Raw genomic sequence first — 26560 nt, 5'->3', positions numbered from 1 at the left:
GTTCTGGCATTTGCCAGAATGACAATTTGGCTCACATAAGAAGAACACTGACAAAAATAAATCTGATAATGACAGGAACGTCCTAGTGGAGGTCAAATACATGGTCGAAAAATTAAACACCGGCCCGTTGAACAGCAAAAGGAAAACGGAGCTCCATCATGAGCCTGATGACATGAAGATTAAGATTTGTTGGGAGCGCCAAAGTCCTTCTTTTTTGTTACGATCCCTCCACGTCAGCTGGACAGGAAAACACTGTCCTTCCTAAAAAGACTGTAATTATAAGATATCCACTTTATTTGACTAACTCAGACAGCTGACGTCTCATATTATCTTAAGATAAATATTTGAATACGTTTTTGCTCTGTGGATTCTGTCCTCCATCACTTACATTGTAAGGGCATCATGAAGGGATGTTTTAATGGTCAGTGTGAACAGGAGGGATGATTATGGCAAGAAAAACCTGTCTGATTGTTTAAGAGAGACTTTAAAAATTGTGAATCTATCCTTTAACACTAAGAAAAAGCCTTTTCACATGTCCCAACGTCTTGCTTTTACTATAAACACTATATCCTTTAACTTTCCATTAAAAAAATGTAAAAACAGAATTCCTCCATTACAGAAATCAACAATAATAAACAATTAATTATAATAATTAAAAGAAGATGGCAGTAGATGATCTCCAGCAAAGACACTTTAGGTTTTCTCTGATTTTACACAGAAAATTACAACTCTACAGATATCTTGTGTAGTTATGATGGGTTTTGACACATAATACTTATCATATTACAGTCTGTATGGAAACAGTCTGTCTCTCTCTGGGCTCTTGTTCAATCTGAAGGTGCGGCTGCTCTGTATGGAGCATATGGTGACTGAGGCATGTGATTCCCCGGGGCTCTGCCTTTGAAACTATGGAGGCCAATACAGTATCTATTCCCCCTTACTGGGACAACCCATTACTCTCTGTCACTGCCCTAAACAACGGTGTCACCTTTCTATTCTTAGTCAAATACGAAAGCAGGTATATTTATATGAAACAGCAACAGGACTCTTCACTTTGAAGGAAGATACTGTCATGTCCTGTCAGCCTGTGCGCCGTTAAAAATGGACTGTTGTGAAAAATGAGAAAGGAAGTCAACAGGAATGTTTTGAAACACGTCCGTAGTTTTAAGACTGCTCATGATGCCGCCATAGTTTGGGGTTAATACCTAGAAAATGACTCCTAAACCTGTAGAGTGTAGAAAGATATTTCTCTTAATAGTTATTTTCATGCTGTAGTGTTGACAAATTAAAAATATCTTACTACTGTGCTAAAGTGGATCATCCCTCCAAGTTTTACTACTACCATTATGACCCCAATTACAGTACGAGGGACAACTTGAACACACTGATTTGAGATGTGAGACAACATTTTCCTACAGAGGAATAGACTGTCATCCAACTAAAATGAGTAACAACAGGCTGAAAAGCAGTGTTTTGCTGCCCTCTCTGGTTGAAAGTTCAAACTCTGTTGCACCTGTCAAACGTGTGGATTGTTGCACCTAATAATCACATCAAGGGGTCCTCGAGTTCACCTGCGTATCAGCTGATGGTTTGTCCCACATCACAAACCACAGATTGTTCTTCGTATTAGCTGTACTGTATAAATATCTTTATCTCCACTGAGTGCACCAAGTTTATATCATAAAAGCAGACGACATTAAAGAAGAAGAAAAAAACCTTCAAAACATCAGATACATCAGATTTAAGTATTAACTGAAACATCAATGTATTATTCAAAAGCAACACTGCTAAACCATATACAACTAATATTAATCATGCCCTTAATGAGTTCTCTGAAAATACTCAGGGACACAGAGTATTGAGCTTCTGTAAATTATTCTATGAGAACGGAGCAGAGTATCTGAACCTCAACTGATGCCTGTCAGCATCTCCAGGTGAGAAATATTCATATTGCTATTCATAAGACCTTTGTAAATAAACAGGAGCCAATAGTTTCAGCATATACAGGTACAGCAAAAAATACATTTGCATACATAACTTATATTGACTTTGACAGTTGCATCGTGACATCAGGAGAGAGAAAACAAGCGCACCTTCTTTACTGAAAGAAGGAAAAAAAACATAATGTAACATTTAACTTTTTGAAAACCTAGAAGCTGCAACCCTCTGCTGTCCATCTTATAAGTGTGTTTTGATTGGACATAGCAATAGAAATAAGCTTTTAACTAAAATATTAAACCTGCGTTAGCTGATTTTTTGGCCACTTGGGGGCAGCGGAAACAAGTTGTGAACAGAAAATGGACATATTATCAGCTTTTAAGTGCATAATATGTCATTTCTGCCATTAGGGGTCTCTCAATCAAAACAAAACAAAACAAAAGATGGAGTGTGATGATGTTGTGAAGTAGCGTGGGATCATGGGAGTTGTTGTCTTCATTGTTAAACAACCAGTTTCTCCTGGTTAGGATTCCCTCATCGTTCAGGAGGTTTTTACTGGGAGCTGAATAATCCACAGACGTCTCCTCCTCTCTAGGACAAACAGACCTGGTGATTAAAACAGGTAAAAATACTGAATAAAGCAGTTTGACGTTAAAAATCAGTGTTTCTCTGACACTGTTTGCTCAGCTTGTTTCTCTGACAACTTAAGATCCAGACGTCTGATGACTAAAATCCTTCATCCGGTTAAAAGATAAAGTTAAAAATGACCAAAATCTAAAAAGTTTAGATTAAAAATGTGGCTTAAAACTGAATAAAAGTCAATTTATGTTTCTGGCAGGCAACCACAACATCAATGTATGACTGATTTCTCTGGGTTTGAAAATTGTTGGAAACATTTGGGATAATGTAAATACACAACTCAACAAAATATATAACATAGGTCTAGTTGTTTTCAGACATTTTAAAGCAGAATAGTTACATATTAGGGATGTGCAGAGAGCCCAGTATTTGTATTTGTATCTGTATTTGTTGAGGCAGCAAAATTATTTGTATTTGTACTCGAATAAAAGTGGAAAAAGGCTTAAAAATCCTGTTTTTGTTTTTATTACGCTTTTAATTTTAGAAAATTAAAGTGTTACAATAAGTGTTCATAAATAAACTACCTTATGCAGGAGGTCCCCACACTGGGTCTGGAACTGGAGTCTCCCAGATCATAGACAACTGACTACTGAGCTAAAAGTTAACTCATTGCCTCATTGCAAATATTTTTTTAAATATTTGTATGAAACAAATATACGTAAAAAACCGTAAAAAAATTTGTGCTTTGCCGAATAATGTATTTGTATTTGGGCGCACCCCTAATACATATTACAGCTTTATGTTGATATATTGAACTTGTTAGTAATCAGTTGCCTATTCACACATCCAGCAGTTACTGAGCAACATTATCATTCATTTGGAGTCGTGTTTCTGTCCACCTGGTGAATGTAAGTCCAATATTCACTCTCTTTTAGCTCTGTTTTTGGTCTCCACCACCTCCTGAGGGAAATATCTGGCTCTTTAGCTGCTAAATGCTCCACTGTGTTCACCAGCTAGTCTACAGCTAACTGTGTCTGTTTGCTGTTTGGTGCTGAGCAGGTAGTGCACAGTGGACTTTTTAGAGCTTTTTCTCTAAAAACAGCTGTCTGCTGCGGCTGAAAACGACGCTATGAGAGCGCTGAGAGTGAACCGAAACAGTAAAGTTGCAGCCGAACAGATAAACAACGAGCTGAAACTCACTATAAAGCTCCATAAAGCCGAGAGGAGCTGCAGAGTCATTGTCATCTCTGTAAGTTCATCACTACAAGCCACACCTGTCATTTCAAACATTAATTTAAAAAACATCGCCTATAGCGACCATAAAATATCGGTAAACAAATTCTTACTCTGAATTTAGTTTTGTGCCAAAGATTCTAATTTTAATACAAAATACTGACAACTGATAGCTTCACTTTCTTAACTGGTAGGTATCAGTCATGGGAAAAGCTGCTGTGAAGGTGGAGAGGACCTGCTTCAGTTGGCTTAACGTGTACTTCAGTGAGGCTTAACTAATGCAAGCGTTAAATAACTGTGGTGTCATCCTCCACAGCGGATCACTGGATCATGTAGGACGCCTATTGTTAGTCTCTTACAACCACCTTAAATCCACAATATATGAATAATTTAAACCCACTCAGAGTTTAGTCACAGCATCAATCGACTCTGATGAGCTGGGAATGTATCAAAAAAAGACATATTAAAGATAATTTACCTTAAAAGTCAAGTCATATGAAGTTAGAATATACAGTAGACTCAAGGACATATTATGTCCTATTCAAACAGCCCTCCGTAATCTTCCTTGTGGGGTATTTTTTTTCTCCTTGAACATCTGATTCTCAAGTTGCACTTGCCTTAAATAGCTGTTCTTCAATCTCTGCCTCTCTTTCTGACTTGAGTTCTCTCTCCCAAATTAAAGTCTGAAAGAATGTTTATTGTTATAGCCAAGGTTATGGCTGCCCGAGCAATTTGGGCAAGCAAGAAAAAAAACGAGCGTAGAATTCAAAAAAGGGATGACTGTATACAGACGAGTGAATAGAAAGTGAAAAGCAGCTTAAATGCTTAATTCAACACTGATGTTTATTATATGCATTTTTGCTCTGCGTTGCAATTTTTAATCAGAGGAAGGAGGATAAAAGCCATTAGATTCATATGTGCACAATCTCTGTTTTTCATTTATTTATTCCGCAACACAAATCCTCAGCATGTATGTGTTTGTCTACACTCATGTGTCTGTGATGGGTTGTAGAGTTTATACTGTACCTCTACAGGAACTCATAAGGTCAGTGACCTCCTTCTACCGTCTTTGACCTTGTTCGTCACATCCCCGCTGAGGTCTCGCAGCGCCATAAAATACACCCTGTTGACAGCTCCGGCTACCACAGAACAAATGAGATTGTCAGAGCCCTGTAGGAACGCACGGCCGCGGCTGCCGCTTTGCTCTCACATTTTCATTTCTGACTTTATATCTCTCATCCGTTTCAGCCGCTGAGATTTAACATTGGCAGAGTTAAGCGTGAAACATATCTGAGCGGTTCGGCCGTCGCAGCGTTCGCTCAATCAAACTGTCAGTGGTGCTGATTAGCATGAGTCAGTTTGTTAATGTTCTGGCTCCAAGGCCTAATGAGTTAATCAGCTGGCAGGTTCTCCCGAGGGCTGGACTTTTCTTTATGGCTCTGAACTGCTTTTACCCCTCATGGTGTCTTCCATCTCTTCCTCAAAGCCCCGCAGCTCCTGCCAAGGTTTCAAGTGACAACCATTCTGTCACTCTCTTCCTTCCTTGTTCAACTCGTTGGGAGGGAAGGGGAGGGGGGTGAGGGGGGGGGGATGAAGTGACTGGCAGTGTGAGTGAGAGTGTGTGTTTGAGTGAGAAGAAGAGGAGGGGAGGTGAGGTGGGGGGGAGGTGGGGGGGAGAGGCTGCTGAGGTGATAAAAAGGGGATGAAGGAGGAAATGCAGGCAGATCCATAGACAAGGAAGGAGGAAGACGCTTTCAGGAGGAATCACTATAAAAAGACACAGACATGCCTGTGCCCAAGACGCCAGGTAAGCTGGTCCAACCTGTAGGATTATAACAGAATCTCACTGATCTAAAAACAAAAGTGGAAGTTGACAAGTGTTCAGATGTGATGTTCAGACGAGTGAAAAAAGGAAATAACAAAACATTTTCTTTTAACACACGATTTTAACCCGTTTTTGATCAAATGCTTGTAACTTCACCATTGATCACGAAGCATCAAAGCTTCTATACAGATTATTAGTACTTTATTAATGTTAGTCCAGTGGTAACAATGTAACACAAAGGAAGGACAACAAAAAAGGAGGATAAGTGTCACCTCTAATATAGTGAAGATACTTCTGATATGCAGTTTATTTGTGTGCATGTGTGTCACAGCTGTTAAACATGAATATTACTGAGTTATCTGTGGTAAGAGTTAGATAGTTATATGCTTATGTCTTTACAAACTCAACCTCAGTGTCCTTATATAGTGCCAGTCAAAAGTTTGGACTGGTACTACATACTTTTGACTGGTACTATATGTAGCCTCCTCTTTTACTGACAATGTTCTTGGAGCTACAGTAGGTTTATGAGAATAATGTTTTAACAAATGATGACAGAAATGCAAAAGATCAAAGGGGTAGCAGGATGCGAACGTCAATTTTAGCTCTTTATTAACTGTCTCAATAAGAAATATTTATGTTGTTTTAAAAAGGAAAATATAATGTGTTAGACTTTTGTTGAGGTAGTGTTTGTTTTATTAGTTTAAATCAGTCATATGAGATGAAGCGGTAGAGAGAGATATATAGAAAGGCTCGGAAAGGGAGCCATTAATGGTAGTGATAATCGATCTCATGAGGGAATCCGCGTAGGTCATCGGGGTTCGTTAAGCTGAGGAAAGCAGGAATGTCGAAGGGGGCAAAAGTCAGCACGCTTTCTGTCTGACATAAGGTTCAAGGTTAGATACATAAAGCCCCGCTGCTGTAGTAACACTACCAGAGAGTCCGAGTAACTCAAGAAACTGATTGCTTCTGTAGATGTCATTATTTCCTGTGATTATGTCTTATACAAAGTGCTAATCAAGTGCTTATTCTTAATGTGTGTTTATATCTTAAAAGAATATCATGCTAAATGAACACTTGTTGTGCCACAGCATTTGGTTTTTGTTCCACTATCACTACAAATAAGGAAATAATTTAATGAAAAAATTGAAAAACATGTCAGGTGTACAAATAAGGGCCTTATTTCATTATGAACAACGAGTGTAGCAAAAGCTTACCATATACTGTATGCGGCACAACATTTAATAACCTCAGTGCTGAAACATTAACCAACCATTGATGCAACAGTGTTAATATTGTGACATTAAACTGTACACGCCGGTAGTGTATGTCGTAATGTTTGTATCAGTCATGGGGTTTAAAATATGCTCCGCCTTTGTCAACAACCACCTCAAAGCATCATAAATCAACCGGTCGCCTGAAACCCGAGAAAGGAGCGCACGCATGCATGAGGGAAGGAGGGAAAAGATGGCAGGAGGGAAACAGATGAAAGCGGAGAGATGAGCGGGATGATTTGTCAGAGGGACCTCTGTCAAGTCAGGTGTAACTACCTTGCGTACGTATCTCTGCACCTCAGACACCTAATCTATCTGACCCTGATTGCCTCCCTCATTCTGTTACGCTGTCTCCTCCGCCGGCATCCATCTACCCCTCGCCAATCTGCAGGAAGTTCACCATATCGCTATCGTTATTGTGTGGAAAAAGTCAGAGCTCCCGTTTTTTGTGGATTTCAGTCAAAGTATCACAAGGGTTGATAAAAAAATTCTCTGCAGCCTTTAGCTTATAGAGCTCTTTCTTCAGTCCGCCGGATAAAATCTTAGTGCCTTAAAAGTACACATTTGGTCCACATGTGATCTGAAATATACCCTTTCCCTTTTTATTCTCCATCATGAAGTAATTCCATCCACACCAATGTGTCACCAATCCAGTGTCCTGACATCACACGTATCATATTCCCGACACCACCTTCTCTGCAGGCTCTTCTTGTTCTTGTGTTTCCACCCATCCCAGATTGTTGCCCCTCTCTTGAACTTCATCACACTTTCTCAGTTTTGGAGCCCCTCTGCCCCTGTCGATCAGCTGGTTAAAAGCTCATGTGACTCTCCCCCTCGGTGGCGTCTTGCTCGAGGACTCGAGGAGCCGTTGGGGATCTGAAAGAAGCACGCATCCCAATAAACAGCCACGAGAATAGTTCTGATGTAAAGGATGGATGGCTGTGGCCTTGTGGATGCATGAGGGGGAAAGACCCCTTTAGAGAGGGAGGAGTATACCCACTTCGTTAGCTCATGCTTGACCCACATTTAAAAAAAAAAAAAACAGGCTGGCAGGATCACCCTCTTTCACAACAGCTATGGATTGTTGCCTCTTTTGTCTGATGAACCAGTGGGATCTTTGCAATGAGCCACTTACAGAGTAATTAGACCTTGTGCAGCACCAGTATTGATGTTGATAGTTGCTGGGTGCCAGGGTGGCGGTTGGCTGGTGCTGCTCCAGAAATAACAACACAATTTTTAATTACCAGTAACACTGCCAGAGGCTAGCATCTTTTACCCCAAACACCCCTCCCTCCTCTCTTAGGACGGGGCAGATTCGACACCTACAGCGATGCCTGAATCCACGAGTCCGTCTTGTTTTTTTTATTCGCGTGCAGCAGTTGTTTCGTAGAAGGTTAAACCCCCTGTCGCGTCTATACACTTCAGGCTAACGTCTTGTGAACCCGCAGCCCCTCAACCCTCCAACCGCATGTTTCACAACTGGCCCAGTGTAGCATTACCTCATACCAAGGCCATCATCGAGTTCTCGCAGGTATGCGCCCGCAGCTTGATGGATTACAGACAGATGCAGAGTCAAGCAACTGTGCTGCGAGGTCCTACAAAGAGAGTGTGAAAAGTTAACTGAGCCCTGATATATCATTAACAAAGATTCTTTGAACGCAGCCAAATCGGTGTGTTGTGCTGGCTATGGATACACACCCAGAATTTATCCCTCATTCTAAAAAGCTTCCTCTGTGATTTGAGAGAGGCCTTGGCCTATTTGGAGCACAGGCTGTGTTGATGCGAGCTGGAAGACAAAAGGAAATGAATGGAAAGCTGAAGTGGATGACAGCTTAATACGGTATTTAGAGCCGCCTTTGTTTACCGAACACCACAGATTCCTCATCCCTAAATGAGAGTTGCATTTAGCAATTGTTTTCTTATGTTGAGACTGCTTTATTCACATAATAAGAATTCATTTAAATCGTCAGGAAAGTTTACAGCGGTGCCATAAAATCTAATCTTCAGTTTCGCACCCCCTTTTTATTCCTCTTCCAACCCTATTACCAAATCCCTTCCTTTCTCCTCCCTTGTTCATCCATAAATCTTCATCCTCATGTGGGGCAGAGAGGAAAAGAGAGAGGAAGAGGGGGGGGGGGGGGGGGAGAAAGACATCACTAGTGGAATCCAAACAGCCATAATTCTTATCATCATCACTATAACCTAGCGTTATATACGGCTATCCCATCTCTCACATTCCCTCTACAGGCTTGCATGTCTAATCCCTCAGTCCTCAGTTACAACAGGCTAAATGCATGACCATTACAGCACGCACGCAGACTAAATAACACAGGAATGTCAGCACCTTTAAAGATTTATGAACTCGACTCGGTGGGAGAAACATTATTAGTGACCTTTTTTTTCTTAGTAGAAAGGTCCCTGTAGAGCTCAACGCATGCTTCAGAGATCAGGATGAAAGACAGGAAAGAATGAGAAGAATAGCGTAATAGCAGTATAATCAACACAAGATGACTACTAATAGTAGCAATAAGAGCGTAGTCAGTGTAGTCTAACTCATTTTATCCCACTGTTGATTTTGCAGATTATTTACTTGATTCATTGATAAACTGTTTAATGTCAGAAAATAGAAAAAATGTCAAGGTGACGTCTTCAGATTGCTTGTTTTGTCCCACCAACTGTGCAAAATCCCAAAATACTCAATTTACTATCACAGAAGGTCATGTTTTTGCTTAGAAACTGACTTAAAAGTCAAGTTAATCAATGCTGTTGATCAATGAATCCACTAAATGTCACTCAACTTCATTGCTCAGATTAAAGTATATTCAAAATATTTGCATATGAATTTAATTGTGATATGAGTTTGCATGTCCGATCATTCCTCATATTTTATCCCTTCAACCCATTAAATCCTTTTGGAAATCAATAGTAATTATAGATTTTTAATCCATGCAAGGACAAGTTTTGTAAAGCTTATTCAAAGCACCTTTAAAAAGATCTCATACATGTTTAAGAGGAAAAGAATCTTTTAAAAAACATTTAAAATATTCAACATATTCAATTTTTTTCCTCCCTACTAGCTGAAGCTCAGCAACCAAAAAACAAAAAGTAGGTCATCCAAATACGTAATCATCTCTCCTGTTCCATTCCTGGTCTGTGTATTTAAAAACTGCGAGCTCCTTTCTTTCAGTAACTGGTGAAAGGCCACAGTCAAGATAAGTAAACTGACATTTGGTTAATCCAAATCAACAGCTGCTGGGTGTAATTTCTGTTTCTTAAAATCTAACCTCAACATGGTTTCAGGGCTCAGAAATGCATCTTCTGATATTATTCAGAGTTTTGGGAGCGTGTTTAAATATGTTTTTTTTTCAGTAAATGTGCTTGTCAGGTGTCAGTAAATTGCTCCTAAGTGGATCTATTAAAGTTTTAAGCTGACCTGATTTTTAAAAAATTCTGTTAAAAATAGATTTAACTGCTGTGAGACTCGAAACGCTCAAAGCAGACTTGTGTGTTGACTGTTTTTCGATATGACGATTACAACATCGACGCTGGTTTTTACAACATCCGTCACTAATCTGCGTGTCGAGCTACTATTGAATCATTACCCTGAGTTTATCTCCTTTACCTTCTCCTCCTCCTATAGGAGGTGATACTTTATTCAGCACATACAGATACAGATGATCAAGAATGGCAAATTAACTTGGCAAATGATGTAGGGAGAGCAGAGGCTTAAGTGTACCCCGATTCTGCCGACAGCATCGCTCTCCATCCCCGTCATAAAATGGTGAAACTCCATCAGTCATGCTCTGCCCCCAGCATGGATGCCAGCCAAGTGCCAATAATACCATTGATACTCATCCGCATACTCAGTTTTATAAATAGAGTGTTTGAATTTTAATCTTCTCTTTATGCTCTACTGCCAATATTCCTCATTTTGATGTACGTTTGAATATTATGCAAATATAAAAAGACATCTCAGTCACACCATCGCGCGGTTTAAGTGCAGCGGCGGCGGCTTGGCCGCGTGTGATCACGGGGCATAATAATGGAATGAGTTGCATTTAAAGTGGGATTAAGGTGCTTTTAAAGCATTGAGGGATTCCCTGTTGAATGGCACTCGCAAACACGCGTATAAATCGGAGCGGATTGGAGTTTTAGATATTAAAGAAACATCACTCTGAAGGAGAGCTGCTCATAAAGCAGAAGAAATCTGATTGGTTTAGTTACTCTCGCTGGGCGGAGCCAACGATTCTTTGAAGTTAGCCGGCGAATGGCGGAGACATTTTATTTTCAAAATCAACAAAGCTAACAAGCTTACTATGATATGGCTGCATAATAATCGTCTCTTATGCCTCCACTCGGCTCTGGTCTACTTCAACTGAATATTAATTTTAAGAATCCCAGTTGATTCTGTGTTTTGGAGCTTTTAATATACAGAGAACAAACTTCTAGAAGCATCTGTACGTGAGACGTCTCTGGTTTGATGTTGTGTGATGAGTTAAGATGCACTGATGCTCATTTTTGTGATAGAGCTCAGGGCTTTTGTCTTTCCAGCCTCCATCTGTCGACTAATAAACTTTTAGTGTATATTTTTTGCATTTAATCTCACTATATGGTATATTTGAGTTTCTTGTTACCGGTCCCAGATAGTTATCTGCTTAACTATTTGAGGAATAGCTGAAGTAACATAATATTTATTCTTTTGCCTTGACCCAAGTCTTATACATATACAGTGAGTAGGAGTATTTTAGCCATAATAGTAACATTTAATTATTTTACTTGTTTTATTGTCCCTTCTTTTGTTTTTAAATCCAAACATCATTAATTAATTCACAATATGCTGAATATCTTTATCCATACTTTTCTGATTTCTCTTCCATCTAATTAACTTTGGGTTCATGTCTAATTGTATACTGAGATATAAATATTTAATCTGTTTTTTGCTTTTATTTATGCTTTCATTGCTCAGGTGAAAATGTTAATGTTTAGCTTTTCACATCGAAGTTGATGTTTATTCTACAGTGAGAAATGAGCTTACCTTTATAAAAATGTTGTACGTCTACTTTTGCAGGATCAAATTATTTAAGAATGAGGCCAACTGCTTATACTGTGTGGATTAATTTAATTCAGCGGTTTATTTACTTCACATCCAGTTGTCTTGGAAGCTATAAATATGATGTTATGCTTTATCCTTTATGCTCTGAAGAAAGCACACTGTTGCAGAAATGTCAGCTCACGGAATAAAGTCTACGCTGCATATTATATGTATATATATATATTTATATGCTTATTTCCTACCAAACATTTCTCAAGACATCTCGAGCTGTAGATCACACCTCCCTGTTTTGACACATCAGCTACAAAAAGGAAACTTTTATGATCTTTAGGAAATATTATGTCTAGTAAATAATGTGAGTAATACAGGAATGTATTCTGAGGAAGACTTTGAGTAAACCATTGTTGCTCCTGAGAAAGTCTGACTCTATTTAAACTGCAACGTGCTACTTGTAGGATTTGCGTGTGCACAGCTACACGCTAATGAACACACGTGGTAATATGAGCTTATAGTTTCACCTGTCACTGGCATTTGTGTGTCCGGTGTAGACGGGTGCAACTGTGGCGCTGTGTAAAAGGGCACGAGGCTGCATTAACTAAGTATGAGCAGTGGGAATATGTTACCACCAATTGGCATTATGCTCAGTGAGAGAAGAGGCCATGCTGGCCCCAGTCTCTAGTTAACACGTCTGCTGTTGCCATAGCTTACGGTTGTAGACACGCTTAAGTGACTTAATGTATTCAGCAGTCCTCAAACATCAAGCTCCAACAAAAACAAAACCACTTAAGTGCTGCGTTCCTCGGCGGCTGCATTAGATGTATCTGACTTTAAAGAGACAGCTGCTCGGTATCTAGCATCAAAACACATATTCAAACAAATTCATATGAGGAATTTGTGCCCTTTTTGACTTTGTTCAACGATGAGAGAGAAAAGATTTCAAGATTCAAATGTTTGGCTTGGCCTGACTCTTTTGGCTTAACCGACTGAACAAGCAAGAGACGTACGCAGCAAAGGAAGACAGGGAAATGTCAAGAGAGATTAACGAAGCACATTCCACAGAGGTTACCCTTCAAAAGCAAAGCGGTACGAGAGCGCAAGAGAGATAGTGAGAGACAGAGAGGGGAGAGAGATATTCAGTGGAGGGTGAGCTCTGTACTGTAAATCATTGTTTTTTAGTATTATAAAGTATTATTTATTATTTGTTTTCAGGTGTATTGTAAAATCTTCCTGAGACGACATCATACAGATCGTTGGCTCTCATTATAATTGTCTCCAGCATGTTAATGTATGAATAAGTGTACATCTTGCTGTATTGATTAGCCTATAGATTATAATGTGACAGAAGAAATGGTGAACTGATTGATGCCCAGTTTGTGAAAGCTGCTGGTAGCACTCTGGCAGTTACCATAAGAAGTGGTAACCAATAGCCACCATGGCTTATTAGGAAACAGGAGTGCCATCTATAAAAACCAATTGCCAACTACAACGGCTTGAGGCTGAAGCCAGTTTGGAAGCACCTTAAAGTGCAATATCCCCAATGATGCTCCAACAGACTCCCATTCAAAAAGCATCATCTTCTCACTAGAAACAGTCAATAATTTTTTCTCAATAGTCTCAATCTCTGAATTCAGGCCCTCTAATAAGTGTGCTGGTGGTCATTTTGGAAATTATTGCTCCGTTAATAATATCTGAAGACTTATAGTAGCTGTAACGTCTGCCATGTGGGCATTGATTGACAGCTGTGATTGATAGTTAGCTCACCTGCTACTGCTACTAAGTTTAATATTACTTGATTATTGTTAGCACAATTTGGCTAAAGCAGCGAACGTTAACCCAAGAGTGCACTGCTTGGTGTTCTCAGAAAGCTAGCGTTAGCTTGGGTCTGAGGTAGCGGGGTGAGTTTTAAAGGCAACACCCTTATTTGGAAGGTCGTGGCTCCAAACGGAAAAGATGGTGCTGACCATAAGCAGCAACTCTGGGCTTTGCGGCTCTAAACCAACGGATGGGTAGTATACAGTCGATAAAAACCCATCAACAGAAAATCCAAGAAAGGTGGTTGACTTTTGGCACAGCTGGGACCAAGCTGAATTTATTTCCATATTTTTGATTAATGTAGTCCAGTCTTCTCTTTTGTAGCAAACTATTAATTGAAATTATTTTACAGAATCTGATTGGAGAAGAAACCCACTACCTTGGACCCAAGCTAACGCTAATTTACCATCGAACACCAAGCACTGCATGCTTGGGCTAACGTTAGCTACTTTAGCTACATTCTACTAACAGGACAGGTATTGTTATCAAGTAACATTAAACTTACAGAAATATTGCGACAATAGTCCGACTCAGTGCGGATCCTGGAGCCGGGGGAGAGCTGTGGGTGAGCGAACCGTCAATCACAGCTGTCAATCGACGCCTACACAGCAGACTTGTGTGGGCAGACACAGGGGTTGGGGGTGGGTGGGGGGGGTGTGGGTGAGGGGCAATCTGATACTTCCACATTGGCTTCAGTCTCAAGCCGTGGTAGTTGCTGCTTGGGTAGTAACTAAGGAACAAATCAACAATGAATCATGAACAACCTGATAATTGACGAATTGCATCGTACACCACACTGAGTAGAGTAAAGTGTTAATTTTATGTCATGACTGGTACAACAAACAAACTAACACTACACTGTTTTACAGCTTAAAATTATGAGTAATACATGAACTGTAATCCAGTACAATATATATAGAACATTACATGCCATTTAGTGGATGATTATATTCTAAGCACCTTGAAGAATCAAGAGTGCATGCATTTTTTAGTAGCCTATCTGTGGTCAGAAACTAATCCCCAACCCACTGTTAGTGTTCAGCTCTATAACTGAGCTTCAATAGCCAACGCATATCTTTTTCACACACACACACACACACACCTCCTGTGTCTCACTTTAGGTATTATGACATTTGCTTAATCTTAATCAGTTTATGGTCAGATCCATATTGTAAAGGATTAAGGCCCTCGAGAGTTTAAAATTATACAGTGATAATCTTTTGGAAATAAAAACACAGCATGAAGTAATGTGTGTATTTAAAATGACAGGGTCAGCGAAAACTGAGTAAATTAAATCCTCTTTCAGCAATCATCTCACATGATATTTGTTATATATATAAACTGTGTATAGCTCACCTTCCCCCCCCTCCAGTGAAGAACCCAATCCTCAGGCTCTTAACGTTAAGGCTTCACGCCATCCTTGACCCCAGCTGACCCAGTTCATTCTTCATCTCTCAACCCGTTTTACTTTCCACCTCTTCGTTCTCCATCCCGCTCAACTCCTTTTCTCTTTTTTCTTCAAAAGAAAGTTGAATCAGATTAAAGTAGGACAAAGAAACGGTGGGAAGAAAAATGCTGAGAGTAGGGATTTGCATTAAGTGAAAAGGAGGAAGGAATGGAGACCGCGAGAGACATTATTCATTTAACAGATACCTGGAAGACAAGGAAACAGACAGCTGGAGAGTAAAATTACAGTATCTAGACCAGGGAAGACTGACAATGAAGCGTAGATGGTAATGAGAGCGGAGATGGATCCACACAGACAGTGTTCATCAGCTGTGTATTACCTTCAGCATTAGCACGGAGAGTTCAAGGGTCAAAGTTGTCTTGGTTGTGACTTAGCAGAGCTTTTCCTACAGTGCAGACCAGACGGGCCTGTGATAGAGGAAGAGCTGACAGCAAACGGAGAGAGCACCTCATAAAGTGGGCTGAAGGAGAAACAGGTCATTTATGGATAATTACAGGGGAAAAAAATGGTTTTAAAAGCTGCACTAGCTAAGGTTTTTTTGTAAAAAATACACCCATCTTATCAGCCTAAATCGCAAAGTAGAGCTACACTAGAGAAAAACGTCATACCTTCACTAATTGAGATGCTGCAGATTTGCCCTATCTGCCCAAATTAAATATCAGAGTCGGGTATGGGACTGATGAAAACTAAAGCCTGTATTCAGCTTTTTTTCGACCAAGATCATAGCTTCCCATCATTTCCTTACATGCTGGTAATTTTTAGCCATACTAGCAGCGTGGCTCTAGGGATGGCGATGGCAGCAGTCTTAGTCGTTCCACAACTTTGGTCCAGACTTGACAGCTATTGTAGAGGCGAAAATATGATGAGTGTGTGGAATTGTACTAAGTAATACACAAAACACTAAGGGTTGCACAACACTAATGGATAGGCGAAATTTCTGATTGCAGTTCTGGTTACAGTTTCTGGGAAAACTTTTACCAGATCGGCTTGACCTACGCCGGTAATTGACCCATCCAAAAAGTGTTAGGCCACCAGATAAACAGGAGATGCCTGGAAATATTAGGAAAAGGGGGGGAGCAAAGTACACCACACACACACACACACAGCAGAAATTAAGAAATGTCCAAATGATGCAGAGACATCTACACCCATTGGTCAAAGTCCAAGTGATCATTTGGCTCACGAAAGTGCCAAAAAAACATAGGCAGAGAGTCACGTCCGCCTTTGGTATAAATAGATGTGGGTGTGGAGTTGAAGGGGAGCTGCATTGATGATTTTCTGAATTCTGTATATTCGTGTGTAATGAAATAAACTCCCGTTGGTTGTCTGCTCATCTCTCTGGTCTCGGCGTTTGGTGTGAACATCTTTAATATAGCCTGATTTGAAACCGCTATACTATTTGGTGGATTGAAATGAAATTTGGTACAAATATTCATGTTCCCCAGAGGATGAATCCTACTGACTTTGGTGATCCCTTTGACTTTCCTTCTAATGCCATCACAAAGTTAACATTTTTGTTTTTCTAGTGAAATGTGTTGACAGCTATTGGATGCATCTCCATGAAATTTGATAGAAATATTGATGGTGCCCAGAGGATGAATCCTTCTGACTTTGGATTGATCGGCGCAAAATTTCGTAAAGACATTCATGGTTGATGATGAAGCTTGAGGTTGACATTGTGGTTTTGAGTAAAATGCCTCGAACACCTTTGGATACATTGATGTGAAATTTGGTACACACATTCGTGGTCCCCTGAGGGTGAATTGTAATAACTTTTATGATGCTGACTTTTTCTCTGGTGTCACCATCAGGCCAAAATTCTGTCCGTAAACCTGCATTAAAGGTGCAGCGTGTAGAATTTAGTGGCATCTAGTGGAACTGACTCAGCAGAAATGGAATATAATATTCATAAGCATGTTTTAATTAGTGTATAATCACCTGAAAATAAGAATTGCTGTGTTTTGTTACCTTAGAATGATCCCTTTATATCTACATAGGGAGCAGGTCTTCCTCTGTGGAGTCCACCATGTTGCACCGCCATGTTTCTACAGTAGACCAGAATGGACAAACCAAACACTGGCTCTAGAGAGGGCCTTTCGTGTTTTTTGTGAGTTTCGCAGCCACTGTAGGTTCTCCTACACACTTGGGAGGGGAGGGGGAGGGGTATTCAGTTGGTTACAATCTGTAATCTCACTGCTAGACGCCATTAAATCCTACACACTGGTCCTTTAACTGATTTTTTTGACCTGTTGGGGGCAGCGGAAAAAAGTTGTGGACACAAAATATCATCAGATTTTTAAGTTATGTTGAACTTTTAGGAAACATTTTCTTATTTAAACATCCAGCAGGTAGGGAACGACATTATCATTCATTTGAAGTTGTGTTTCTGTCCACCTGGTGAATGTTAGTCCAATATTCACTCTCTTTTAGCTTCTGTTTTTGCTCTCTACCAACTCCTGAGGGAAATATCTGGCTCTCTAGCTGCTAAACACTCCACTATATTCACCAGATAGTCTACAGCTAACTGTCTCTGCAGGTAGTGTACAGTCGGGTTTTCAGAGCTTTTTCTCTGAAAACAGCTGCCTGCTGCAGCAGAAAACGACGCCATGAGAGTCTCTTAAAAATATCAACACTAAAAACACTCAAGGCCTGTCATTTTCAACATATTAACTCTGTAATGAGCAGGAATATAAATAGTTTCCTAACCAGCAAGAGAGTGTGTACTCTGTTCAGAGAGACTCACCAGTGTTTAACTTTTTACTTCTTTTGTCCCGCTGGCATCCTTTTGTAAACACAAGTGTTCAGTGTGTATTTTACACATCACATCCCATCCTTGTTACCTCTGAATATTCAAATTTTTTTCAAACACTCATTGCCACTTGGAGCTGCCAACATAGATATGCACTTGAACAGCTTTAAATATTTTCTCTGGGGGAAACATTTGATGTGAGGTAATCATTTGCATCCCCCCCCCCCCCCCCCCCCCCCCATAAAATCTTTCCACTTTGGACATGCAGAAAATTCCAAAGCACTTGCCAGATACCAAACTTCACGTTGTAAACTTTCCAAATGGGAAAAAAAACAGGCAGCACTGAGCAATGAACAGTTTATAAATAAGATATGAAAGGATGATCCTAATAACATGTATAAAATCTCTGTGTAATCATCCGTAGAAGAGGTAGCAGTGACCTTGATGGTCTAAAAATTATTTTGTGGAAACTCAATTTACTGCACACAGACTGTTTGCTGGAAGTAATGGAGGGAAAATGCACAGTGATTGCTGAGAATCTCACCACCTTGCCTCTTTGCAGTGAGACAGCACCCAGCCGGAGGGTAAAAAGATTTTATGTTTGTGATGTTTTGTCATCATATTTTCAAGTTATGATGCAATAAGAGGTTGTCAGTCGGAATATGAATTAGACTATTTTTTATCTCTCAGACATTAGCAAGTCTAATCTCTTCCAGCTCTTCAAGGTGTTTCTTCCCAGTTTACTGTGTGACCAAAACATTTGTTTTATTCATGTATTGTTTAGGAGAGCTTAAACTAAATTTTTTCAGTTTAGTCTTCAGTCTTTCCCCGGCAACAGTTGCAGCTTTAATTAGCGCTGTTAAAGTTGTTAAAAATGTCACACCACATATACCACTCCTAAGGTTCAAGACAGTCAAATATGAGTTTCTAAGCAGCGATATCTTTCTCTCAGATCTTGACACCGGTGAACCAAAACTCTCATTTGAAATTTTTTATTGATGTGCAGCCTGGAACTGACAATAAATGAGGCTCTGACTGTGTGACAACTGGAACTTTTTACATCTAGGCGAGCTTTATATAACCGATTTTTAGTCAGTAAATACTCTGTCACCATCAAACAATATCAGAGTGATATCATATTCATTTTTTCTCTGTTTCCTTATTCATACTGATTTCATATTAGTGTGACATTACAGGAGTGAGGGGCTGAGCAAGCTTACTTGTCTCATTTCTGACGACTGAGATTGAAGGATGTGTTCAGAAACATCACATGTAGTCATTTTACTTTCATGCTACTGGGGTTTGATAGCATGTAGTAACATTCATATGAGATTTACCCTGGTCCACTTCTTTTCTATCGTAGCACACACATTTTTGAATTTCAGGATGTTTCTGGTTAAACAGTTATATTATTAATCACACTTATCTGGAAACAGCAGGTGGCTGTTTCCATGGTGATTTTATGACATTTATTTATCGTCCCAGTTGTCTCTCAGGGTGATGGTTGTTTTTTTCAAACACAAACCCGCCTTCTGTCTTCAATTATGTAATGACGAGTCAGAGATTAAATCCTGCTCGGTAAGCGCTAAAATGCCCCATGAAAGACTGAGGATCAGAAGAACACCTACAGTAAATAGTCAGCAGTTCAGTGACCGACTTTCCTCTGATTTAGACGGGTGAGATAGATGCTTCAGCAGGAACCCGTCCCTAAAGAAAGTTTTTACTGCCTGGTGCGTCACAGATCCCCTCTTGGATTGAAGTGCTGAGAGAGGCATTAACAGATTGCTGCTTGAAAAACAAACCTTATCCAAAATAGAAGTGTTGCCCCCCCCCCACCTCCCCCCTCCTCTCCACCAGTATGCCAGACATGGTGTGCCAGCCTTGAGCACAAGTAGAGTGCCAAGGCCGAGCCTTGATATCTTAGACCCAGTGTTTAGTAGGCTCATGGGACACTTGCTCTTACCACTTGTGGCTTGTTGTTGGGTTGGAGTGATAGCTGTCATGATGATGTCCTCATTCATGTCTGTGGCAGGGGCCCTTTAATACGCTTTGCTGCTTCAATTCTACCCTTTAGGCGAAGCGAGGCACTGAAACCTTTTTTAACATTTAAACTGGAGCCCTAATGAGGGCACAGACTTGTGAAATTATTGAAATAGACGGTTAAAATGCGAATTCTACCAACTTGAATTATTACTGTGCAGCTGTGTGCTTTAGTTTGTCTGGCAGACAGAAACTCATGCCTAATCTGCCATCTCATTAGACACCCTTGAGCCTCTAAAGTAACCTAGATCTGGGATCCTGGAACTTTGATGTACTTATCCTATCAAAAGCATTTTTGTCTTGAGGCCGCCCCTTTCAGATTTTTTTTAAGCCCAATTATTCCTCATGATCTCTGAAAAACTTACTTATATTTATCTCAGCCCCGCTGTTTCTGTAAACCATGCCTCATTTGAATCATGCACTATTCCCCTGTTGAAATCCAATATTCTCTCTTTTGCCAGAGGCGAACCCTACAGAAATCAAGGAGAGGTGCACAAAGCAAGGTTGCCTGAATGTAGTTTCCCTATGCGGGTACTTGTGAATGTGTGTTTATGTTATTAAAATGAAACTGTTTATTTAGAAGTGTATATTTTGTGCAGTTTTGTATATTTATAAAGATGTCTGATTTCTATTTGTAGAGTGTTTATCTGCTGTGTGGTTCTTCAGATTTGTGTACATATTGCTTGGAAGGATGCATATATCTATATATACATATATAAAAGCATTGCAGACAAATAGAGCAATGAACAATCGCCTTCAGTTATGTATAGAAATTATTATTAGTTATTGTCTTCTGAGGACTCGGGATTCAGATCACAAGATGTGGCTCTTTAAACAGTTTACTGAGTCTCAGCTCTTAAAGCCGTGACTATCCAAATGCCGTGCTGCTGGTGTTGTCTGATATGAAATAATGAGGATGTACAAATTAATTTACATAATTGTTGTTTAATTGCAGCAGCCAAGGGCGATAAGGCTGCAGCAGCCCCTGCTGGTGAGTGCCTTCATGACATCCAATCTGAGCCCACAAGCTGTGCTCTACAAATCCAATTTATTCTTGAGTTACTCATACACTAATCAGCTATTATACAGTTAAACTATAATAACCACTGAAAAAAAAAAGAAATGTTTTAATAAAAGCGCCTCATTCATTTTCTGACACATTTTCCTTCTTTCTCTCTTTTCCTTTTCAGACAAGAAGGGTAAGAAAGACACACTGCATTTAGTGTTTTGTTTGACTGTGTGTCCCATAGATATAACTGTCTGTTGATTATCATCGTAATCATCATCGTCGTCAGTGGCATCATCATCTCTCTCTCATCTCCAAAAATGATATGTGTCTTTCCCCACATTCAGAGAAGCCAGCGGAGGAGGAGGGTAAGACTACACAGATGAAACAAACACAGAAGCAGCGAGCTTCTGTGGCGATGGGACTGAGTGTGGAGATGCACGATCCACACACACACACACACACACTAACACACACACACACACACACACTAGTAGTTACTGTTCAGTGTCTCTTCGATATTCTTTTATTAGCACCGAGGGCGTTTATTTTAGGTACCAGAGATGCTAATTAAATTAGGTGTTAGGAGCAAAATAGAAGGTGTTTAATTTATGGGCAAGCATCACACTCTATGTATGTATATGTATGTGTGTGTGTGTGTGTGTGTGTGTGTCTATATTTGACTTTCCTATTTTATCTTGGGTATACTTAATTCTGTGGTACAATACACACACATGCAAATTAATCTTTCACATTTGTCCTTCAGCTACCATTGTAAAAGTGTCTCGTTAGCAGTGTTAGCATTCCTCATTTAAACCTTATGGGTGCTGACTACAGGCTGAGGGCTTTGATCAGTGCCGTTCTTCGTTCAATTAAGTACAATTTTAAAAGAGTTGTTCATCACATTCAGGCGATGTGTTATACACTAGAGGGAAGAATTAGCCACCTATTTATTTATAGAAAAGATTTTCAGTTTGCCATAGAGCTTAATGTCTAAAAATAAAAATTTGCATCATAGTCAGGAGTGACAAACTGATTTAGTTTAACTGCTTTTCCTGGAGGACAAGTCCATTGTAAAACATAAAACACATCATATTTTAATATTAAAATAAAACACGGAAGACAACGCTTGTGACTAAAACAATTAATCTCTTCAGGTTATTTGTTTAAGCAATTTTGTAATGATATTTTTAAAATGCAGAAATATATTTAGATAGATAGAAAGGTGAGCTAAAGTGTGCCTTATTTAATTTTTAAAGGGGACGCATCATACGTTTTGTGATTTTCTGTTATTTATATATTGTTATATTGTCAGATGTCTGTGTTTAACATGCTCAAAGGTACAAAACTTGAGGTGAACATATATAAAAATGCTCCCTGTAAGTCAAAAGCCAGGGCTTCAACCTGCTCTGAACGCTTTGTTTGCAAAATTACCTCTACTTCCCCGTAGCCTTTGTCGCTGAGGTTGTTCCACTGGTTGTTTCGTCGTTCACTCACATACTTCAGATCAGGCTTGAACATGTATGGATGTATTTGAGAAGTTTATATTTTGAGTAAAAGTGAAATCCGACTACTGTTGTCTGTTTATGTAGCCTCCGGAAGCTGACCAATCAGAACAGAGTGGGCTCATCAGGAGGCGGGCCTTAAAGAGACAGGAGCTAAAACGGCCTGTTTCAGACAGAGGCTGAACTTAGGAGCCGCATAAAGGACCAGAATATGAAAAATAAGGAGTTTTTTGAACTGTAAATCATGCAAAGATATTCCAGTAGAGCTCCAGAATATAAATATAGACTTGGAAATGTGCATGATATGTCCCCTTTAATATAGAGAAGATCAATCAATGTCAGCATCTAAAGCGTCTGTGATATCACCTTCATTTAAAAATGTATTTCCTGTGGAGAAATTCTGAAACATCCCGATTCCCACTGTCAAAACAATCAATGCCTGACAAAGAACTGACATAGAAATACCGGATGGTTTTGTGAGTTGTTTGCCGGTGACGTGTCGTGCTCTGGACTTTTGTTGTGTCTGTCTGAGTGTAACTGGAGTCATCTCATGATCACGTTCCCAACCTGCTGTAGACTGCAAGATGATGCTGTTTTGTATGTTTGAGAAAGAAGTCTGAGATAGATTGAGGATAGCAGATTGTTCCTCTCATTTAAGGTCACTGTGTGCTTGAAAAAATCCTGACCTTTCAAATCCAATTGGTAGCTGAGGGTAATGCATTCGACTAAATAGCCCACGGCAGAGGATGTACTGTACGTATGTACAGTATGTATGTAGATCAGGTGGAATCATGCTGCAGCACAGGATGTTTTTATCTGTCTAACATCAGAGTACAGCTCGTATAAGGATGCAGACACAGGTGAAGATGTTTATGGTGGTTTCCTTTGCCAGTAGCACAAAGAAGATAATGAGCAGCGAGTCCCCTGAGAATAAAAAATACTTTGTTTTACACTTATGTGTGGAGTCTATTTGTGAACGTGTGCAGTTCCAGTTCACCTTGTTAGATTAAATGTCAATTCATATTAAGGAGGAAACAGTAATGGAGGATACAAGAAAGAAAGCAGCGTGTGCACGTGTTTCTGTGTGTGTGTATGTGTGTGTGTGTGTGTGTGTGTGCAGTAGCTGTCATTCGAGATGAATTATTGCATAAACTTTCTGTGGCTCGCTGAGAGACTGATTAAATGTGTGTGTGTGTGTGTCTGCAGGTGCAATGACGAGGTAGAGCAATGAGTTATACTAACACTGCAACTCACTCTTGTTCAGTTGCTGTCTTCAAAGGGAAACAGCAGCCACCCAAACTTCTACTAAACAGTATTTATTAAAACCAAGCGGCAACTACCACCGCTTGAGGCTGATGTCAATACAGAAGTAAAAGTTAAATGCTGGCTCCAAAAAAAAATCATAATCATAAAATCATAAAAAAAATGAGTCATAATCGTCTCCATTGCTAAATTAAAGCCCTCTGTTCTCATGGTCATTTTGGAAGTTATTACTCCGTTAATAAGATTTGAAGACTTATAGTAGCTTTGATGGCTGCCGTGTGGGCGTTGATTGACAGCTGTGATTGACAGTCTGCTCACCTGCTGTTCTCCCCGACGGCGGGACTCATCTGAGTTGGACTATTTTGGTAAATTTAATGTAACTTGATTATGATACCTGCCCTGTTAGCACAGTTTAGCTAAAGTAGCTAACATTAGCCCATGTGCGCAGCGCTTAGTGTTCCTAGAAAGCTAGCGTTCGCTTTGGTCCAAGGTAACAAGGAGTGTTTCCTTGCACTCCTTGTTTGGAAGGTTCTGGCTCCAGATGGAAAAGATGGCGCTGACCATAAGCTGCAACTCTGGGCTCCAATGCAAACCAACGGTCGACGTCACGCCTTGCGATGTCCATAATAACCCGAGATCAATAAAAACACAAAAGTCTCATTGGACATGGAGAAAAAGAGTGTTTTTCTCCTCCTCCAACATGGCTGACACCACTTTAATCTACTTGTAAGGCCGTGTTCAGACAGACAACAGCACTGTGTGAAAAAATGCAGCCACCTTGTTCATTCAACCGCTGCGTTGGCTCAGCATGGGTGCTGACGTAGAGGGTTTTGGCCAAAAATTTAACCCGGCTCAGCTTTTGCAGCACATGCAAGAAGGCCTATCAAATATATACAAGCACACATTCCTGTTAGATTACTTTGCAACTTGAATGCTGTATTTCAACTGTTTGTCACTCAAATACCACAATGAAACATAAAATGATCGTCGATTCAGAGTTGTGAAATCCTGTTCACTGTGCAGTGTTAAGCCTTCAAACTCTGATAAGCCTTCAAACTCGTGGATCTATTACTCAAACTAACCTTTTCGGATCATATTTCATTGTCTCACTGATGCCTGAACCAGCACAGCTCCCTTAATTCGGGGCTGTTTCTGGTCTGACCTTATGCTAAATCCCTGACCCTTCTTCTCATGATGGTTATACATCCGAACAGAAAACCTTCCCAAACCAGACGTACATAAATTACTTTTCAAACGAAGAGACCAGAACTGAAAGAAAGTCAGATTCAATCCGCACAGACCAGAGAATAATTAGACCAAAATATGACCGTTCCAAAAACCGGTAGACCCGAACAGATCCTAATAAAGAGAGAGCAACGCCGGCAGCAGCATGATGCGTTTACCAATTAACGAGCAGCTGCGGTCAAAAATAGTAGCAATACAGTACATGCCATTTTTTTTTTTTCCTTTTCACAGTTCACACTCTCCGTCTCGCCTCTAAAAACACATTTTGCTCCTGTGATGATCATGGGCGACCCAGCATGTGATCAGAGCTAATAGCAGGTACGCTCAGATCTGATTTTACTGGATATAATTTGCATCTGTATCTGACGAGAGCAGATGCAGACGAGAGGTGTCAACGGAAAAGTGATTTTTTTTTGTGGCAAAAACTGTAAAAGCTGCAACAATGAACAAACACTTGCAACAGGAAAACCACATCATTTTGAGTTGGTGGGAAAAAAAAAAAAATTAAAAGTGGCTGCTGTTCCCCTTTAAGTTCTCATGTCATTTTCATTTGGCAGAGATGCAGCCTGCTGTAGCGGGTAAGCGTTGTCCTTTTGCTAAATAGTTCTGTTAATTGATGTGTGTGTGTGTGCTCATTGTGCCTTTAATCTCTTAAATAATCATCAATTAATCTCTAAAATGATCAGTAATCTGTAATTCATAGAGCTGCAGTTGGCTCATAAAGCTCCATTTCATCATAATTGTGTGTGAACAGTATATGTGTGTGTTAAATGCTCTCGGTACATTATTATCTGCATTACTACTCATTTGATCCAGTTCATCTGCTTAACCTGTGCTTATTCTTCATTAACAGATGCCCAGCCTACTGTAGGTAAGCGCTTTGCTTTCTGATTAAGTGTGTTTGTCTGTATGTGTGTGTGTGTGTGTGTGTGTGTGTGACTGTGTGGGCAATCTCTCTGAAGATATTGTAGTTGTCTCGGTGAATAGGCTTATACATTGTCTTTAATCCGATCTTTGTTGAACTGCTCTTTCATTCATAATCACACACACACACACACACATACACACACACACATATACGTACACATCTCTGCAATCTGACGGGACCAGAGCAGTACTGTGGGAAGTGTTTTAACCCTTCATTGTCTCCAGTTCTCATTTCCATGTACTAACCTGTTTCTTTTCTTTCAGCAAGCAATGAGCCTAGGGATGGTAAGAAAAAAAACCAAAACAAAACAAAACACAATACAACGTTTCCTGGCCTGCTTGTGCTTTCTGTTTTTGTGCTTGCATTGTGTCAAAGTCAAACACCTTGTGTGTTAGTGGACATGGGTATCTGTCACCGACTGTGACAGGCTAAAACTGCCCCCCGCCCCCCCCCGCCGAAGCCTGGGATTGCTCTGGTGATGGCCATCGCTGTTGCTTAAGATCACAGGTTGTCACGCAGCAGCAGATGGATTCATTATTGGTTATAAAGCCGTTCATTTGTTCAGCCGCGGTGTTGATGTACAGCTTTGAAGATTTTCGGACATAGGGTGTAATAATAATCACGACTTTATTTATGTAGCTGACA

The 26560-nt window shown here is 40.0% G+C and overlaps 1 protein-coding gene across 12 annotated transcripts in view; it reads left to right on the top strand.

The window, feature by feature from the left end:
• Positions 1-5446: 5446 nt before the first annotated feature.
• The window catches only part of mybpc2a (myosin binding protein Ca), a 57003-nt gene continuing 35889 nt past the window's right edge, over positions 5447-26560 (top strand). For 3 of the 12 annotated variants that reach the window (XM_044331041.1, XM_044331040.1, XM_044331039.1), the window contains exons 1-7: positions 5447-5557; positions 20924-20959; positions 21159-21167; positions 21322-21342; positions 25545-25565; positions 25841-25858; positions 26179-26199. In XM_044331041.1, the coding sequence (XP_044186976.1) occupies positions 5536-5557; positions 20924-20959; positions 21159-21167; positions 21322-21342; positions 25545-25565; positions 25841-25858; positions 26179-26199 (148 nt within the window). In that variant the 5' untranslated portion in view covers positions 5447-5535. Of the gene's footprint in view, positions 5558-7086; positions 7128-13015; positions 13043-20923; positions 20960-21158; positions 21168-21321; positions 21343-25544; positions 25566-25840; positions 25859-26178; positions 26200-26560 lie in introns of those variants that run through there. The other 9 variants (XM_044331049.1, XM_044331050.1, XM_044331042.1 and 6 more) reach the window with 9 other exon arrangements.

Source organism: Thunnus albacares, chromosome 17, assembly GCF_914725855.1.
Source record: "Thunnus albacares chromosome 17, fThuAlb1.1, whole genome shotgun sequence".
Classification (NCBI taxonomy): Eukaryota; Metazoa; Chordata; class Actinopteri; order Scombriformes; family Scombridae; genus Thunnus; species Thunnus albacares.
The sequence above is the reverse complement of the archived record's forward strand: the minus strand, read 5'-3'. Positions and strand labels throughout refer to the sequence as shown.